The following is a 17,050-nucleotide window of genomic DNA, read 5'->3' on the forward strand; positions in this document are numbered from 1 at the left end:
GCCACCCACCCACACACACACACACACACCATCTCCTCCCCCTTCTTGTCCTTGGCCGCCGCCGCCGCCGCCTCCTTGTCTTCCGCCACCAGCTTGTGCTCCGTGTAATCGCCAAAGCCCATGCCCATGCCCTTGGGGCGCAGCTTGGCCTCGAGCGGCTTGGAGATGCCCTGCGAGACAGAGGGAAGCGTGACAGCACAAAAAACAACAACAAAAATCCATCAAGTTTGGTAAGTGAAACCAGCTGGAGGCGGCGGCCGCGGCGACACAAGCAGGAGGCGAGCCGTGAGCGGCAGCGAGAGGTGCGGCGAGGCATGCGCAGGCTGGGCTGTGTGGCCGTGCAGCTTTCCGCAGGCGGGCCCGGCCCTGGCGAGTGGCGGCCGGCAGCCGGCGCCCCGGCTTGCATGCACAGGCACGCAACGCACCCTTCGGTCCCGTCCGAGCCCCTCGCCCTCCGCCCAGCCCATCTTGGCCAGCAGCTTGGCGCCGATGCCCTTGGTGTGCGCCTCAAACTTGCCCACATCCGCCTTGGGCCCCACCGCCGCCTTGACCTTGCTGCGCTCCACCCGCGCCGCCGCCTCGCTCTGCTTGCGCCGCTGCTCCGCGCCCGCCTGGATGCGGCGGCCAAACGCCGTGGGAAGCAGCGCCTCCTCCTCCTCCTCCTCCTCCTCGTGCAGGCTGGCATGGCCCTTGGCGAAGCCAGGCGGCCCGCCGCCGCCGCCGCCTCCTGCGGAGCCCAGTCCGCCGCCGCCGCCGCCGGCAGGCGAGACGCCTATGCCGCCGGTGCCTCCGGCGGGCGAGAAGCCTATCCCGCCACCGCCGCCGGCAGCCGCAAAGCCAATGCCGCCGTGTCCGGCCTTAGGGGCAGGTGCGGGGCCAAAGCCAGCCCCGGCGGCTGCCCCCACTCCAGCCCCTGCGCCGGCTGGGGCAAAGCCCAGGCCCGAGCCTGCCCCGGCGCCCAGGCCCCGCCGCGGCGCCTCCTCCGCGCCCTGCTGCTGCTTGTCGGCATCCTCTGGGCCGTGCTGCACCACGCCGCCCCCCACAAAGCTGACGGGTTTGGAGTAGTCGGCGCGTTTGCCACCTCCGGGGCCGCCCTTACGCCGCCCCCCGTGCTCGTCGTCTGCACGGCAGAGACCGGGGCAGGGATGCAGGGTGTTTTGGCTTTCGGCAGGGGTATGGCAGGGCGAAGCGGCAGTGGAACGTCGTCCTTGCCAACATCAATAAGGGGCAGAAACACCGCCTGGGTGGGATACGCGCTGAAGCGCCGCCCTCAGCTATGCACGGCAGCGTATTCAGGTGCGCCGATGAGCGACATGCACACGCGGCAGGCCGGCAGCAGCGCCCACCCGAGTCGTCAGCAAAGATGCCGTACAGGCGGTCGTCAGCGGTCTGCTGCTTGCGCTGGCGCTTGCCCCTGTGGAAGAACTCGCTGCCGATGAACTCTCCCCCCTCAAAGTCGTTGTCCATGTCCAGCTTCTCATAGTGCTGCTCCTCGTCCAGGTGCGCCATGGCGGCAGAGAGTCACAGCTGCCGCCGCCCGCCCGCCGCCGCCGATGGGGTTGGGGTGTTGGCCGGCGCGCTCGCTGGCCGGTTTCACGCCTGTTATGCGATCCTGGGGTGGTGTGGGTCTGTTTCGGCGGTGCTGCCGGGCCTGGGGCGAGTCCAGCCGCGACTGTAGAGGCGCAGCATCACCAGCGCCAGGCGGCAGAGCGGCCGGGTGTGGGAAGAAGCATGTCGGACAGGGTGGCACAGAGGAGAGCGGTTGCCTCTTCCTGCCGCTGGCAACGCAGCACAGCAGTAGCGCAGCACAGCACGGGGGAGGAAATTAGGGCCCCAGACACTACCAGCAGGCGTGCACAGGCATCAGCAGTGCTTGCCAATTCGAGAGACGGCGGGAGTCGGACCAGCAGCGAAATCATGCACTGTTCCCTCTGACGCGCCCGGGGCGCTGTCCAGCCGCGCCCCTACTCCAGCGAGCAGCGAGGGGCCAGCTTGAGCGGCGAGCAATTAGCACGCGGTGAGAACAGTTGCGCAGCACAGCTGCTGGAGGCTGTTTCACTCTCAGCGGGACCTCCAACAGCAGCCCCACGGCATAGCCGCTTGAGCAGGCGCCGCAGTGGAGCAGGCGCTGGGGTGCAGTCGCGGCGGGCGAGCCGCCGACACGGCGCCTCCCGCCGCTCTGCCCGTAGCGCACTCAACCGCCGCCCCGCCGGCTGCCGCTGTGTGCAGAGCGGAGCGGGCCGCGCCAGGGCAGCAGGCCACCCGACAGCCATGTTTAGCCGCTTCCTGGGCTCCGAGTGGGCCAAGGTGGCGGCACGAGCGGTGAAGAAGCTGCTGGTGCGCGGCGCGGCGGTTGCCGTTGGCGGCCAGGGCGGCAGTGGCGCGCTGCGGGCACGCGCTGCGAATGCACGCATGGGATCCCAGTTGCCGCCAGCTGGAGCGCGGCGGGCTGCTCGAGGGCGGGCTGCGCGAGCGCCTGCGCCGCTTTGCTGGCACTGCTGGGCTGCTCAAGCCTGCCCGCCTGCCTGCCTGCCACCTGCCCTGGCCCGCTGTCCTCTCTGAGCGCAGCGGAAGGAGGAGCTGGACGGCGACGAGGAGTATGCTGTGGAGCGGCTGTGCAGCTGGCTGTCTCGGGTTCAGGGCGCCGATCCGCTGGTCGACGACGTGCTGGATGAGACGCAGCGCGAGTTCCTGCTGAGCTACCGCCTGCCCGAGGCGGCCACCGACAGCACGCCCGGCGGCCGGCCGCGGCAGCCGGGCCGGCAGTACATCCTGCCCCACCGCACGCCGCGCAGCGACGGCCTGCTCAGCTCCGAGCCCAGCCGCGCGTCGAGCGAGGAGGTGGAGGCGGTGAACGATCCCGAGCTGCAGGAGCAGATGCGGGCGGTGAGTGGCAGCGGCCGTGGAAGCAGCAGCCAGCGGTAGCCCTGGAGGCAGCAGGCAGCCGCGCAGGGGAGGGCTCGCACGGCTGGGGCCGCGCAGGGCAGCAGCCAGCCTGCGCGGCCCACCGAGCCGCCGCCGCTTCGAGATCGCCGCAGCCGCAGCTGTCGGGTGTTGGCCATCTGCGGCGCACGCATGCTGCTGTGTGCTCACCCGCTCACCTGCCTGCCTGCCTGCCTGCCCTGCCCTGCCCTGCCCTGCCTGCAGCTGGAGGACTGGGAGGCCTTTGACGTCTTCAAGCTGGCCCGCCTGACCGACGGCCGGCCGCTGCAGGCGGTGGCGCTGGCGCTGCTGCGCAAGCGGGGCCTGGTGTCGCGCTTGGGCCTGCCCGAGGAGCGGCTGCGCAGCTTCTTGGCGGACGTGGAGGAGGCGTACCACCCGCACAACCCGTACCACAACTCCATGCACGCGGCAGACGTCACGCAGGTAAGGGGCCGGGGGGCCGCCTTGGTGGGGCACACACGCTGTTCCGGCATGTGCAATACCAGGGGCGGGGGGCTGCCTTGGTGGGGGGCGCCCGCTGGGCCGGCATGTGCTGGGGTGGGGGCCTGCCGGGGCGCCGGCTGGGCTGGCATGGGCTGGCATGCGCTGCGGTGGGGTGGGCTTGGGGGGCTTCGGCAGGTGGCGGGTGCGGCTCCTTGCGGCATGCCCGCCGCGCCGTGCGCTGCGGCCGCCGCCGCGCCGTGCGGGCGTCCCGCCTGGGTGTCCTCTAGTCCGCCTTGCTGGCCGCCTCCCCAGCCCGCCGAGCCTATCCGTGCCGCCGGTGCCGCGCCCTCCGGCGCAGGCGGTGGGCGCCATGCTGGCGCTCGACGGCTTTGCCGCGCAGCTGAGTGACCTGGAGCAGCTGGCGGTGATCCTGGCCGCCGCCATACACGACGTGGGGCACCCGGGCGTCAACAACGACTTCCTCATCCGAACGCAGTCCGAGGTGGGCGGCAGCGGTGGTTGTGGCGGGCGTGGGTGGGATGCGCCAGCCAACCTGTTGGGTTTGGGTCGGCGGCGGCAGTGGTTGCGGTGGTGGCAATGGTAAAGAATGCGTGGTATGTGGCAGGCAAACGCGAGCGCGTGCATGCGCCAGCGCTCCCCATGCAACGATCCAACAGCGCAGGCGGGCGTCCAGGGGTGCACCCGCGCTGCCGCGCCTGCGCCTGATTTGCCAAGGCGCGCTGAACACCCCCTCCTGCGCAGGCGGCCGTCGCCTACAACGACCTGTCCATCAACGAGAACATGCACGCCGCCGCCGGCTTCAAGCTGCTGGCCAAGAAGGAGAACAACTTCCTGGCGAGGTGGGGCGCGGCGCCGGCCGCGGCTTTGCTGCTGCTTTTCTTTCCTTTTCTTTTCTTCCCAAGGGGTGGGCGGGGGTGGGCTGGGTGGCAGGGGCCAAGGCTGCTGCAGTGGCGCCGCCTCCCGCGTCGCTGCCTCCCACCCCATGCACACAATGCATGCCTGCGCACCGCCCGTGTGCCGCAGGCTGAGCGAGGAGGACTTCCGCTACTTCCGCCGCCTCGTCATCCGCATCATCCTTAGCACAGACATGGCGGCGCACCACGACGGCGTGGAGGAGTTTGCGGCCGCGCTGCGGCTCTGGGGGCCCGACCTGGCGGCCTGGGGGGCCCCCGACAAGCGCGCAGTGGCGCTGCAGGTGTGGCGGCGCTGCTGCTGCGGCGGCGGCGGCGGCGGCCTGCCAGGGCTGGTGGCTGGCGCTGGCCAGGGCCGGCGGGCGGCGCCCAGGGCCTGCCGGTGTGGCTGCGGGGCTGCGACGTGCCGCCGCTGCTGGCTCAGGGTTCCCAGCTGCCCCTCTGCGTGTCGCCGCCGCCCATTCCTGCAGCTGCTGGTGCACGCGGCCGACATCTCAAACCCGGCGCGCCCGCTGCGGTACTGCTGCCAGTGGGGGCACAAGGTGCACGAGGAATTCTTCGTGCAGGGTGAGGGCCGCCGCCGCCGCCTGTGGCCTGCAGCCACGTTCCTCTCGTGTGGTCCTGGCGTGCTTCTTTGCTCCTTGTACTGCTGTCTATTGTGCATCCCCACGCGTTGACCAGCTCCCACACATCGCCGCCACCGCCCCACACATCGCCGCACGTCGCCCCAACCGCGCCGCACCGCACACCCCCTGCCCCGTGCCTGCCAGGCGACAAGGAGGCGGCGTTGGGCCTGCCCGTCTCTTCCATCTGCGACCGCCGCAAGGCGTCGGTGGCGCAGAGCCAGCTGACGTTTGTGGAGTATGTGGTGAAGCCCTGCTTCAAGTGCGCAGCCGGCAGGGGCGGGCCAGAGGGCTAGGGCTGCATGCATGCTGCCGCGCAGGCCGCCGCAGTAGCCCAGAGCTGGCAGGGGTTTGTGAGCTGTGCGTTCCGCGGCTGCACAGCCGAGTGTGTTCTCCTGGTGCCCTGGCTGTGTATGGCAGGTGCCAGCCTATGGCCTGTGTGATCGAGCGCTCCTGCCGCCGCCCCCGCCTGCGTGCAGCGCCCTCGCTGAGTTTGCGCCCAAGTTTGTGGCGCGGGTGCAGCCCCACATACGCGCCGCGCTGCAGCACTGGCAGCAGGAGCAGCAGCAGCAGGCGGCGGCCGCGGCGGCGGCAGACGGCGTCGCCTCCTCGCCGGGGCGGTGACTGGAGGGGTAGCTGCTTTCCAAAGGGGCACCTCGGCGTTTGTGTCGGCGTGCATCCGGGAAAAGTGGCAGCTGGCATCTGCCCGCAGCGGGCAACCAGCTGCCACAGGCCCTGCCTGCCTGCTTTCCTGCCACTGGTTGCTCCTCAGTTGGTCTTTGGTTGTTGTGCCTCCCGGGGGCCTTTCGCCCTGCTCAGTTTTCCTCCTGTTGCCCAATTTATGTACTCTCCCTCCTCTCAAACCATGCTCCTGCTGCCCTTTTTGCACCTCCCCTTCCCTTTTCACCGGTGCAACCGCGCCGTGTCTGTCCCACCCCGTCTGCCCCAGTACCCTCACTGCCCACCTGTACCACTTCCCTACAGGACCAGCACTGCGCTGTCCTGACCAGACCACACTGCAATACTTACTTTCGCAGAGGCCACACGCATGCATGTACCACCTACCGCATGCACCGGTGCATGTAAGCAGCAGCACCGCGCCGTGCGCGGCAGGCGAGGCGCGGACAGGCTGGGCCACTTGGAAAGTAGATGTTAGTTATTGCTGTTTTGCTATTACAAAAGCACGTCTGTCCTGCCAGTACTCTGGGCAACCAGAACTGGTTGCTGCTAAGAAAGCTGAAGCTAAGGAAACTCATGTGCATCAGGCCACCTCCTGCACGCGACTGCCACCTCACAGCTGCTTGGGCACAAAGGGCTGCGCCGCAGCGCTCAGCCTCAGCGGCCGACTGAGCGGCGGCGCTGGCAGCACCTCCTCGTGTGCAGGCGATGCACTGCCCGGGGCCTCGTTCACACCAGCTCCAGTCTGCTCCTGCACCGCGGGTGCTGCTGGGGGCTTGTCCTCCTCCTCCTCGCCATCCTCCTCCTCTGCTGCAATCTGCCCCAGCTCGGCCTCCTCATAATCCAGCTCCTCTGCTGCCTCCACGGCCTGCTCCTCCACCTCCTCCGCTGCCCCGACCTGACCGCCACGCCACTCAGTGGTGGGCTCCTCCTCCACCACCTCCTCCTCCGCCGCCGCCGCCACCGCCGCCGCCGCTGCCTCCTCCTCAAGCGACACCGTCTGCTGCTGCTGCTCTCGCAGCGGCTGGAAGGCGGGCGCTGCGGGGCGCAGCCCGGCTGAGGGGCTGACAGGCAGGGGCGCCTCGGCTGCTGCCGCTTCGGCGACGGGGCTGGTGGTGCCGCTGGAGGTTGGGCCTCTGAGGTCAAGCCCAGCTGCTGGTGCCTCCTGCTCTCCCTCTTCCAGCTGGAGCTGCTCCTCGGCCGCCTCCGCCGCCTCCTCTGCTGCCTCGTCTCCCCACCTCTCCGCCTCCTCGGCCCAGCGCCTGGCCGTCCCGGCCAGTTCAGGCTCGCTGTCATCCGGTGCTGCCGCCTGGCGCGGGTGCGGCTCAAAGGGCTGCGCGGTGGGGCGCAGCGAGGTGGGGCGCTCTTCTGGCAAGGGGGACTCCACGTCCTCTGTGGCCTCCTCCACAGCCGCTTCCGTCTCCTCCCCCTCCTCCTCCCCCTCTGCTGGCCACACATCCTCATCCTCCACACTGACATCCTGGAGGCTGGATAGGTGGGCAGCCAGCGCCTGCTCGGCCCGCGCCGCACGCTGCTCGGCCAGCTCGGCCCGCTGCCTCAGGGGCTGCAGCATCCTGGTGAAGCCCTGCAGCTGCCCCTCCAGCCCCGCGCGGTGCATGCGCTGGGTGCGAGCCTCCTCCTCCAGCCGCCTCAGCTGCTGCTGGTGCGCCTGCTGCGCGGCGGCGTATCGCTCCTGCAAGTGCGCCACGCTGCGGCTCGCCTGCTGGGCCTCCCACTCTGCGGCCCGCACCCGGCTCCTCAGAGCCGCCGTCTCCTGCTGCTCCAGGCTCAGCAGCTGCAGCGCACCCTGCAGCTCGTTCTGCGCCTGCGCCACTCGCTCCGCAGCTGCCTCGAGCAGGTCCTGCTGCAGGGCCAGCTGGCGGTGCATGAGCGCCACAGCCTGCTCTGCCGCGGCGGCCGCCGTCGGCGAGGCTGAGGCGGCGGGCGGGAAGAGGGAGGGCATGCTGGCCTCGGCTGCTCGCAGCTGGCCGTCCTGTGCCTTGGCTACAGCAATCCGAGGCTGCAGAGGTCCACGGCAGAAGGCTGCAGCAGGGGCAGGCGCCCCTGGGCGTGCGAGGGCCTGCCTAGTGGTGCTCTGAAGCAACCAGCTGGCTACCTGGACAGAGATCTTTGTGGGCCTGGCCATGTAGGTGCTTGCGCCTGGTGGCTGAACAAGCGAGCTACTTTCCACCTGCATGAGCAGGCTCGCTGCCCTAGCCTCTGCTGGCGCCCTGATGTTAAATCTGAACAGGCCAGTCAGCAACAAGCTGTGTAACATCATGACAGAGCAAGTGGGGCCAGGCAGGGCAACTTCTGTGAACAGCGGGAAGCGGGCGGCGACGGGCGGCAACTGCAAGGGGGCTGCGATGACGACAAGGGGCACACATTCGACTCCATCAAAGGTCCCAAGGTGAGGGAGCAAGCTGTGCCAGGGGGCGCTTCACGCTTCACTTGGGCCTTCACGGCCAGCTGTCGGTGTCGTCCACGTGGCCAGCTGGCTGCTCGTGCCGCTCCAGGTCAGCCAGCGTCCAACCGACGTACGTTCCTTCCAGGAGCTCGACCCGCAGGTGCGGGCAGCGCCTGGGCAGCAGCCACATGGCGCGCGCCACGGGGGCGGTGACGATCAGGTACTCCTGCGGGGGCAGCACATCCTGCACCAGCCGCAGCGCCGGCATCGACGACAGCGCGTCCGCCAGCGCGTCGGCCGCCGCCGCCGCCGGCGGCACGCGCACGGTGTGCTGCGGCGGCGCCGCCACCGTCACGCAGTGGTCGCACAGGATGAGGCGGGACAGCTGGGTGCAGGCGCTCAGCGTGTGCGGCGACAGCATGGCGTTCTTCCAGTCCAGAAGCAGCTCGCGCAGGTTGGCGCACACGGGCGCCACCGACAAGTCCCGGAACTCATTCTCCTCCAGGTGCAGCGCCTGCAGGCAGCAGCGCACGGCAGACAGCACCAGCGTGCGCGTGTGTGTATGCAAGTGCGCAGCAGAGGAACCCAGGCCACCGCGAATGGAACCGGGCCCCTGGCACTGCTAGCTGGCCCGGCGCGAGCTTGGGCCCTGCCCAGGTTGGGCCCTGCCCTGCCCAGCCCAACCCAGCCACAGCACAGCACAGCACAGCACAGCCCCACCTGCAGCTGCGTCATTTCCCCGACCACAGCAGGCAGCTCGGCGAGCTTGTTGCCGGAGATGGAGAGGAAGGCGAGGCGGGTGAGCGGGCGCAGCGCGGCCCAGCACGCCGGGCGCAGCGCGCTCTCCGCCGCAAAGCAGCGGTGCAGGTACAGGATGCGCAGGTTGGTGAGCACGGACACCTGCGTGTGTGCAAGGCCGGGATGCGGCAAAGGCTGGTACGCAGGAGCACGTGCGGCTGCGCTCTGGGCAGCAGGAGGCTCCGGGGGGTGGCGCCGGCCACAGAAGCCGAGCAGGCACTCGTACCCCGCGGCGCCATGCAACAACCAGCAGCATGTACGCAGGTCCCCTGCTGCCTCGCACCCCCCCAGACACCCAGGAGCAACAACGAGCCCATGCCCAGTCATGTATGCATACGCCGCATCCTCCCCCTCCTCCCATTTCGGCTCAGGTGGCACCTGGTGTGGGAAGGTGCTGAGGTAGTTCTCGCTCAGGTTCAGGTCCTCCAGCCGCGACAGGTGGGTCAGCACACTGAAGCTGGCGGCACCGAGGGAGCCGTTTCGGTCCGCCGTCAGGCTGCACGGCAGCGGCAGGAGCCGGGGCAAGCAGGCGAGTCCGAGGCAGCAGGTGCGGGCGTGGAGCAAGCTCAATCGGCGCAGGGCTGGCGAGGGCGTGCAAGCTGCAGGCGCATGCATGCCGGGCGGGGCCGCTGCACAGCCAGCGGGCCTTGCCTGCGCAGCCTGGGCAGGTGCGCCAGCACCCCTGGCAGCCCCTCGAGGCCGCAGTTGGACAGGCAGAGCTTGGTGAGGGTGGGGGGCAGCCAGGGGGAGTGGAAGGAGCCCGAGAGGAGGCTGTCAAAGAGGCCAAAGGCCTCCAGCCGCGGCAGGGCGGCGGTGGCGGCGGCCTGACTCTCCGTGGGCGGCACCATGAGGTGGGTGCCGCCGTAAAACTCGAGGCTGGCCAGGGCCGGCAGCGCGGGGCCTCCCGCAGCGCCGTAGATGGTGAAGGTGGCTGCCGAGCCCCAGTCGATGGACAGCAGGCGCAGCAGCGGCAGCGCCTCGCACCGCAGCACCGGCAGCAGCATGTGCGGCAGCGGCACCGGCACCGGCGGCAGCGCGGCGGGGCGGAACTGGAAGCGCAGCTCCTCCACCGCAGGCGCCCGCGGGGCCAGCCAACTGCAGGGCGGCAGCACACGCGGCAGGCCGTGGAGCGCTCGTCAGTGCCGCAGTGCATGTTGGAGCAAAGGCACGCAGGGAGGCGGGCAGGCGCCGTGTGCAGGCCTGCAGCGGCGCCGGCCTCACGCCGCACGGCGCCGCAGGCAGACGGGGCAGGCCGGCAGGCAGACGGGGCTGGGCCGAGGCCTGCCTGCTCACTCTGCAAACTGGGAGACGCCCGCTAGGGCCTGCTGGACTGGGTTGAAGGCATCCTCGTTGGCCCCCAACAGCCCCTCCACCGCCGCCGGCTGCGCGTCCACGCGGCGCCACAGCTCGCTGGGCGCCGCGCACAGCTGGCGGCACTTGCGGGACACATGCGACAGCTGCAGGCGCTCGGTGAAGGGCAGCTGGCAGAAGATGCGGTACAGCAGGTCTGCCGACAAGTCCAGCAGCTGCAGCTGGGCAGCCTGCGGGGCCATGGCGGGTGCCAGCCAGCCACGCTGCACAGGAGAGGTGGACAGAGGGGGAGTGGGGTTGGCGGAGAAGCCGCCAGGCGGCGGCACAGGGCAGGCGGCCAAGGGCGGGAGGACTCCCGCTGGCAGCCGCCAAGACACGTAGGCCCGCCGGCGGGTGGCGCTGTAGTCCCAACACCCAACACCGACTCACCTAGAGTGTTTTGAGTGGTCCAGAGGAAGCCTGTTGCACCTGTGGGGGAGAGGGTGCCCACCCTGGCGCGCGGGTGAGCCTGTTAGAAGACTTCCGGTTGCAGATCACAAAGCAATGGCTGCAGGCGGGCATCAGGGATGCTACGGTCTTCGCGCCCGCCAGCGAGGCAAACCTTGAAAGCTTTCGGAGGGCCCCAATCGCTTGCAGGAGCTGCGCCCGTCAATGCTGCATCGACCTCACCGCCGCACGATAGCCGCTAGGCTTGGGTGTCATGGGAGGCGAGGATGGCTCCCCCCTGCGTGCCAGGAGGGTCCGCTTTGACGTGGACCAAGCGGGTGCAGTGCCGGGCATCGCGTTACCCGGTAACAGAGCAGTCAGCGCCGCCGCCGCCGCCGCCGCCGCCGCCGCCGCTGCCTTTGCGAACATGCCGTCCTGAGCCTCCTCTTCTTCCGCCAGCCACTGTCTCCCCCATACTCATGGTGACCCTCACTCGATCATCGCCCCCACCTGTCACCCCCCCGCAGCGCATAAGCGGGGCGCCGACCTACGAAAGCTCGCCTACTGCGCCGCCGTGGGGGCGTCCGTCTGGCTGCTGCCGCCGCCGCACGGCGTCGCGCCCGCCGCGTGGCGCCTGTTTGCGGTCTTCCTCTCAACGATCACCGGCATCATCCTCACGCCGCTGCCCCTGGGCGCAGTGTGCTTGCTTGGGCTATGCTCTGCCATGCTGACCGGTGCAATACCCCCCTCTGCCGCGTTTTCGGCCTTTGCTTCCGACTTGCCCTGGCTGGTGGCCGCCGCGTTTTGGCTGTCGGGAGGCTTCATGCGCTCGGGGCTGGGCGCCCGGATCGCATACACCATAGTCTCGCTGTTCGGCAGTACCACACTGGTGGGTAGCAGCGCCGGCACCCCTGATTGATTCTTGTTTTGCCGCACGACTGCACCTTGCCGCCGCTGCCCGGCATGTCTGTGCATTTTGCACACACACACACACCACCACTACTGCGGCCCATCCCCATCCCCCACCGCAGGGCCTGACCTACTCTCTGGTGGGGGCAGAGGCGCTGCTGGCGCCCGCCATCCCCTCGGTCGCCGCCCGCGCCGGCGGCCTGATGCTGCCCATCACCAAAGCCCTCTGCGTCGCGTGCGGTGCGCCCCCGGCTGCCGCCGCTGCCTCGCACCGCCTGCTGCCTGCTGCCTGCTGCCTGCCCCACTGCCTGGGCACTTCCCGCTCGCCGCCTCACACTGCTTGGCTCTGTTCCGCTCCTCTGCTCTTCTGCTCGACCTCCTCCCGCTCCCTGCGCCGCAGGCTCCGACTCCGCCGCCGGCACCGAGCGCAGGATGGGCTCCTTCACCCTCATGGCCTGCTTCCTGTGCACCACAGTAACCTCTGGGATGTTCATCACTGCCTGCACAGCCAACCCGCTGGCCATCAGCCTGGCAGCACAGGCGCTGGACGGCGCCGCCATCTCCTGGGGGTGAGGCGGGGAGGCCGGCTGCAGGGCGCGCCGGGCGGCGGGTGGGGCGCTGACGCTTTGTCCGCTGCCGCCGTCCGGCGCGCGAGCTGCTCCTGGGCAGTACCACACGGTGATACGTGTGGTACTGCGTGGTGCCTCGCCACGCGGTACCACCCGCCGCTGCTGCGTGCCAGCATGACCTCTCCCTCCTCCCGTGACTCCTGCAACTCCCGCCGCCGGTGGCAGGAGGTGGGCGCTTGCGGGTGCGGTGCCAGGGGCGGTCTGCCTGCTGTCCATCCCTGCCCTGCTCTACCTGCTGGATCCTCCAGAGCTCAGAGACACACCAGACGCCCCCGCCAAGGCAGGGCCCAGGCGGCAGCTGCAGTAGCAGGGGCGCGGGAAGCAGCAGCGTTGTGCGCTTGCATGAAGGCCTGGCGAGGATCCATGGCGCCGTACCTTCCCTGCCTTGCCCCAAGCTGCCCAGCCGCCCACCCGCTGCTATTATCCCACCAGCACGCCGGCCCATCAGCCCGCTGATTAGCTCACGTACCTATCCCACCCGACGCCGCCCGCAGGCTCGAGAGGAGCTGGCCAAGCTGGGGCCCTTCAGCGGCGACGAGCAGCTGACGGCGGCGGCGCTGGGCGTCACGCTGGCGCTGTGGGTCCTGGGCGGGCCGCTGGGCGTGAGCGCCGTGGCGGCCACCCTCACCGGCCTAGCCATCCTGCTTGTTTCAGGTGCGGCCTGGCATTGGTGGCAGACCGCTGGCCGCGCCGCTGCGGGCCGGCGCTGCTGGCTGGCCAGTCGCTGCCTGCTCTCGCTCCAGGCCGCCTCCTGATTGGACCGCATCCGTGCCGCCACACACCTGGGCCGCCCAGCTGCTGCCGCCACACACTGCCTGGGCCGCCAAACCACTGGCGGGCCAGCCGCTGCCGCTGCCCGCCACGTACTACCACCCGATGCCAGGCATGCCGGCGCCCGCAGGCGTGGTGACCTGGAAGCAGTGCCTGGCCGACCATCAGGCCTTGGATACCGTCATCTGGTTTGGCGTGCTCATGACCATGTCCTCCCAGCTCAATACCCTGGGGCTCATCCCCTGGCTGTCCTCCCAGGCACGGAGGAAGCCGCCTGCCGGCGCAGCAGGGGAAGGCAGCGGGCGCCCAGCCTTGAGCTCTGGCTGCCTACTCGCGCCATCGGGCTGCCTGCTGCCTGCTCAACTCACAGACAGACAGCCGGTGCGACTGCGTGATGCTGCGCCCCAACCCGCTGCCCAGGTGGTGAAGCACGTGGGCGGCCTGGGGCTGGGCTGGCGCTCCAGTTTCGTCATCATCCTGGCCGCCTACTTCTACTCCCACCACGTGTTTGCCTCCAGTGAGCAACATCTGCTGGCTAGGTTGCTGGGGGGCTGCCTGAACCTTCAGATTGAACCTGCCCAACAGGTTGCAGCAGCTGCATGCTAGCATTTGCATATTGCTTGCCACCACCTGCCGCTGCTCATTCTGCCGTCTGCTGCCGTCCTCTCCTCCCAGGCTCGGCCCACGTGGGAGCCATGTACCAAGCGTTCCTGGCGGCGGCAGTCGCCTGCGGCACCCCGGGGCTGGTGGCGGCGCTAGCGCTGGGTGAGCGCTGTCTGCCCGCCAGCCCTGCCCGTCCGCCAGCCGGCTCACCTGCCTGCTCCACCCTCTCTCCTCGGCCTACCACCTTTCCTGCCACAGCACGCAGGCTGCCAGGCTGGCGCCCACTGCGGCTGCCTGCCGTGCGTGTGTGCATGCAGGCCAGCTGTCAAGCCCCATGGGCTGCCTGACCACCAACGGCACCGGCTCGGCACCTGCCTACTACGCTGCCGGCTACGTGACGCACGCACAATGGTATAGGCACGGCGCGGCCTGCGCCGCCTTCTGCCTCGCGGTCTGGCTGCTGGCGGGCGCGACGTGGTGGCGAGTGTGCGGCATCTGGTGACAGTTGGCATAAGCTGTAAACAGCAACGCACATACATCTTAAAGCAAGAAGGAGGAAGACAACGCAGCACGGGCATACTGGGAAGGCTTGTCAGCAAATGCAGGTCAGAATGCATAGGAGCAAAGAGAGAGGGACCTTGAACAAAGAAGAGGCAGGGGACAGTCTTGGCAAAGAAAGAGGGATCTTGAACAAAGAAGAGGCAGGGGACAGTCTTGGCGCAGCATGAGACACGGGAAAGAGCAAGCAAAGAAGGGCAAATGCATCAAGGGCAAATGCATCAACTCATGTTGGCTGCTGTGTACTGGCGAGCGCCGGGAAGGGCCCCTTGCAATCACTTGTGGTGACCGCCGCTGCCGCCGCCGCCGCCGCCGCCAGGTGCATGTGGGGGCACCACCCCGAGCGCCGCCAGCAGGGCCTTGATCTGCATCTGCAGCGCGGCCACCACGCTCTCTAGCTGCTCCCGCCGCTGGTGCTCTTGCTGCGTCTGGGCCATCGCAGCCGCCAGCTTCTCAGACTGAGCCGCATGCTCCCTCTGCATGTGGCAGGAGCAAGGAAGAAAGGGTGCACACAACAACAACCAGCGGGACAAGCCTGAGCCACAACTTGAATGCAGAAGCGCCATCGTAGAGAGCGGACTTGCGAGAAAAGATTGCCACTGCGCATTCCGCACCAGCGCCCCCACCTGGTTGTTCCACAGCTGAGTCAGCTGCTGGCGGAGGGCGCCATTCTCCCCGGACAGATCCCCCAGCTGCTGCGCTCTCAGCTGCTGCTGCAGCACGGACACAGCTGGTGCGGCGCGCAGCTGCGGCGGCTGGTTGCCCTGCCCTGCAGACTGCGCCGCGACCTGCTGCGCCGTGCCTGCCGTCTCTAGCTTGGCGCCCTCCTCAGAAGCCTGAGGCTGCTGCTGCGCCTCCTTCCCCTCGTTCCCCTGCTGCTCCAGCTGCTCCTGCTGCTCCTGCTGCTCCTGCTGCTGCTGCTGCGCTACCCCAGCTGCCACCAGCAGGTCCAGCAGGTCCCCCTGCCGCCTCAGCTCCACAGCCGTCTCCGCCACTGCTGCCTGCATCACCGCCACCAGCTCCCTCCACCCGGATTGCATCTGCTGGATGCAGCCGCGCACCTTCTGCAGGCAGCGTGCAGGCAGGGGCCAGGCCAGGGAGCCACGCTCACACACATGGGGCTGGGAGGGAGCCGCAAGGGAGGACACAGGCGACGGAAGCACTCAGGCTGACGGCTCCCATGGCCGTCACAAGCAGCTGTCCAGCGGCTGGACGGTGCTGGCCCCTCTGCCGCCGCACCTGCGCCCACTGCTGCAGAAGGTCCAGTTGGAGCTGCTGGCTGGCGCCCTGCGCCTCCTGCGCCGCCTGCTGCTGCTGCATCTGCTGCAGCAGGCGGATGCAGATGCCCACTGCAGGCAGGGAGACGAGGGGGCACCACAGGCGCCACCGCTCAGGTTGGGCCCGAGCACCAGCGGCGGGCATCCGTGGCTGGACATGAGCCCCGGCCGCCGCACCCACACCGGCATGCGACAGAAGGCAGGCTCGACACTTGCTGCCGCTCCTGTTGCAGAATACGTTACGCTCACCCGAATGCTCGAAAACCTGCTGCCGTTGCTCGGGGGTGCGCTCGGGCCTGGGTGGCGGCACGGTGCTTGGCGGTGGTGCCGCTGGCAGGGTTGGGCCTGAACCCAGCGCTGGCACAGGGGAGTGCGATGGCTCCGCTGCTGCCACCCTGTCCAGCGGTGGGGTGGGCGGCGTTGCGGGCTGCCAGGGCGGCTGGCGCGGCTGCTGTGGTCCCGCACCAGGCTGTGCCTGCAGCAGGCTCAGCAGCTGCTGGTGCAGGGAGCCGCCGGCAGCAGCTGCAGACGAGGTGCCGGGGGCGGCAGGGGTGGGCGGAGAGGTGGCTTGGACGCCCGCCGGAATGCTGGGCGTGGGCAGGTGGCTGGAGCTGGCGAGCTGGTCCTGAAGAGTGGCGCCCGCGCCTGGTGGGCTGCTGGGCGGCGGCGGCGGGCTGGGTGAGACCGCCGGCGACGGCGGCTGCTGCGTGCCCGCCGAAGCCGCCAAGACCGCCGCGAGCAGGGCCGCTTGCCAGTCCAGGGACAGGCCTGGAGGCTGGGACTGCTGCTGGGGCTGCTGCTGCTGCTGCTGCTGATTCAGAAGCTGCGGCAACGCCTCAATATCCAGGTCCGTTCCCTCGGTCCTGGCCCGCTTTGCGGCTGGCTGGGCCGATGGCCGCAGCGGCGGCAGCGGGGGCCTGTGGCGCTGCTGCCTGCCGGCGTTGGCGCCAGGCATGGTGGGCCCTGCGGGGCCGCCGCTGCCAGGCTCGAGCGGCAGCTGCAGCAGGGCTGCCGCAGCATCCAGTGACGCCGCTCGGAACGGTGCGCCCTCTGCCGGCCCCGGGCCGCCGCCGCCGCCGCCGCTGCCGCTGCTGCCGTTTGCGGACGGGACGTGTCCCCACCCCGGCATGGCTGGCGGCAGCAGTCGGCGGGGGAGAGGAGGAGGCACAGAGGGACGCGGCGGCAAGGGCCTCGGGCAGGGCAGGCCTAAGGACGCGGCGGCAGTCGCCAGCCGCGGCATCTCCACTCCAGGAGCGGCTGCTGGGCCCTGCACGTACGAGGCTCAGCAGTATGGCACCCGTGAGTAATCCCATGTGCACATAAATCAGCTGCCCGGCTCATGCTCACTAGCTGCCGGTGGTGCCGCCGGTCCTTGCCGTCAGCGCCGTTACAGCGGATTGCCCTGTGCGCCCTTTTTCACAAGAATGGCAACGCTCCAAGAAGCAGCACGGATGGTTGGAAGCAGATTGTGCCCATCACCCGGGCAGCAGCTGCCCCCCCGCACCTCGGCGGATGCTGTGAGGTCTGGGAATGTGAAGCTGGCAGAGCGCTCTGGTTCCTCTGCCATGCCTGTTGGGGGAGTGGAGAGGCCGGCTGTGATGTGGTAGGGCTGCTGCTGGTTGGTGGCCTGAGCCTGGAAGCACTCCACAGATCAATTGCAGGGCGACAGGCAGGAGGGCAGGGAGCGACTGGGAGAGGGTTCGTTCTTCTGGGGATGTCCCAGGCGACGCCTCGCTGGCGGTCTCGCTGGCGGGCGGCGGCA

The 17,050-nt window shown here is 69.5% G+C and overlaps 4 protein-coding genes across 4 annotated transcripts in view; 2 read left to right on the top strand and 2 right to left on the bottom strand.

Moving 5' to 3' along the window:
* Nucleotides 1-1,509, bottom strand: part of CHLNCDRAFT_50559 (hypothetical protein) — a gene marked incomplete at both ends in the record, with an annotated part of 5,852 nt that extends 4,343 nt beyond the window's left edge. The window contains 3 exons of the mRNA XM_005850199.1: nucleotides 30-170; nucleotides 426-1,120; nucleotides 1,347-1,509. Of these exons, the coding sequence (XP_005850261.1) occupies nucleotides 30-170; nucleotides 426-1,120; nucleotides 1,347-1,509 (999 nt within the window). The remainder of the gene's footprint in view (nucleotides 1-29; nucleotides 171-425; nucleotides 1,121-1,346) is intronic.
* A 1,203-nt stretch (nucleotides 1,510-2,712) lies between these two features.
* CHLNCDRAFT_34322 (hypothetical protein) lies at nucleotides 2,713-5,217 on the top strand (the record flags this gene model as incomplete). The annotated part of the gene is made up of 7 exons (XM_005849950.1): nucleotides 2,713-2,886; nucleotides 3,148-3,366; nucleotides 3,725-3,868; nucleotides 4,129-4,226; nucleotides 4,411-4,503; nucleotides 4,723-4,865; nucleotides 5,069-5,217. Exons 1-7 carry the CDS (start codon nucleotides 2,878-2,880, stop codon nucleotides 5,215-5,217), a joined length of 855 nt encoding a protein of 284 aa, XP_005850012.1. The 5' UTR covers nucleotides 2,713-2,877.
* Nucleotides 5,218-8,058: 2,841 nt separating this feature from the next.
* CHLNCDRAFT_50561 (hypothetical protein) lies at nucleotides 8,059-10,970 on the bottom strand (the record flags this gene model as incomplete). The annotated part of the gene is made up of 6 exons (XM_005850200.1): nucleotides 8,059-8,520; nucleotides 8,727-8,906; nucleotides 9,183-9,300; nucleotides 9,516-9,899; nucleotides 10,098-10,378; nucleotides 10,785-10,970. The coding sequence occupies 6 exons, from the start codon at nucleotides 10,968-10,970 to the stop codon at nucleotides 8,059-8,061; spliced, it is 1,611 nt and encodes a 536-aa protein (XP_005850262.1).
* Nucleotides 10,829-13,955, top strand: CHLNCDRAFT_20518 (hypothetical protein; the record flags this gene model as incomplete). The annotated part of the gene is made up of 10 exons (XM_005849951.1): nucleotides 10,829-11,005; nucleotides 11,077-11,430; nucleotides 11,573-11,690; nucleotides 11,851-12,019; nucleotides 12,245-12,382; nucleotides 12,540-12,733; nucleotides 12,981-13,098; nucleotides 13,225-13,367; nucleotides 13,526-13,615; nucleotides 13,771-13,955. 10 exons carry the CDS (start codon nucleotides 10,829-10,831, stop codon nucleotides 13,953-13,955), a joined length of 1,686 nt encoding a protein of 561 aa, XP_005850013.1.
* Nucleotides 13,956-17,050: the final 3,095 nt, after the last annotated feature.

The sequence above is a fragment of the Chlorella variabilis genome, assembly GCF_000147415.1.
Source record: "Chlorella variabilis unplaced genomic scaffold CHLNCscaffold_4, whole genome shotgun sequence".
Lineage (NCBI taxonomy): Eukaryota > Viridiplantae > Chlorophyta > Trebouxiophyceae > Chlorellales > Chlorellaceae > Chlorella > Chlorella variabilis.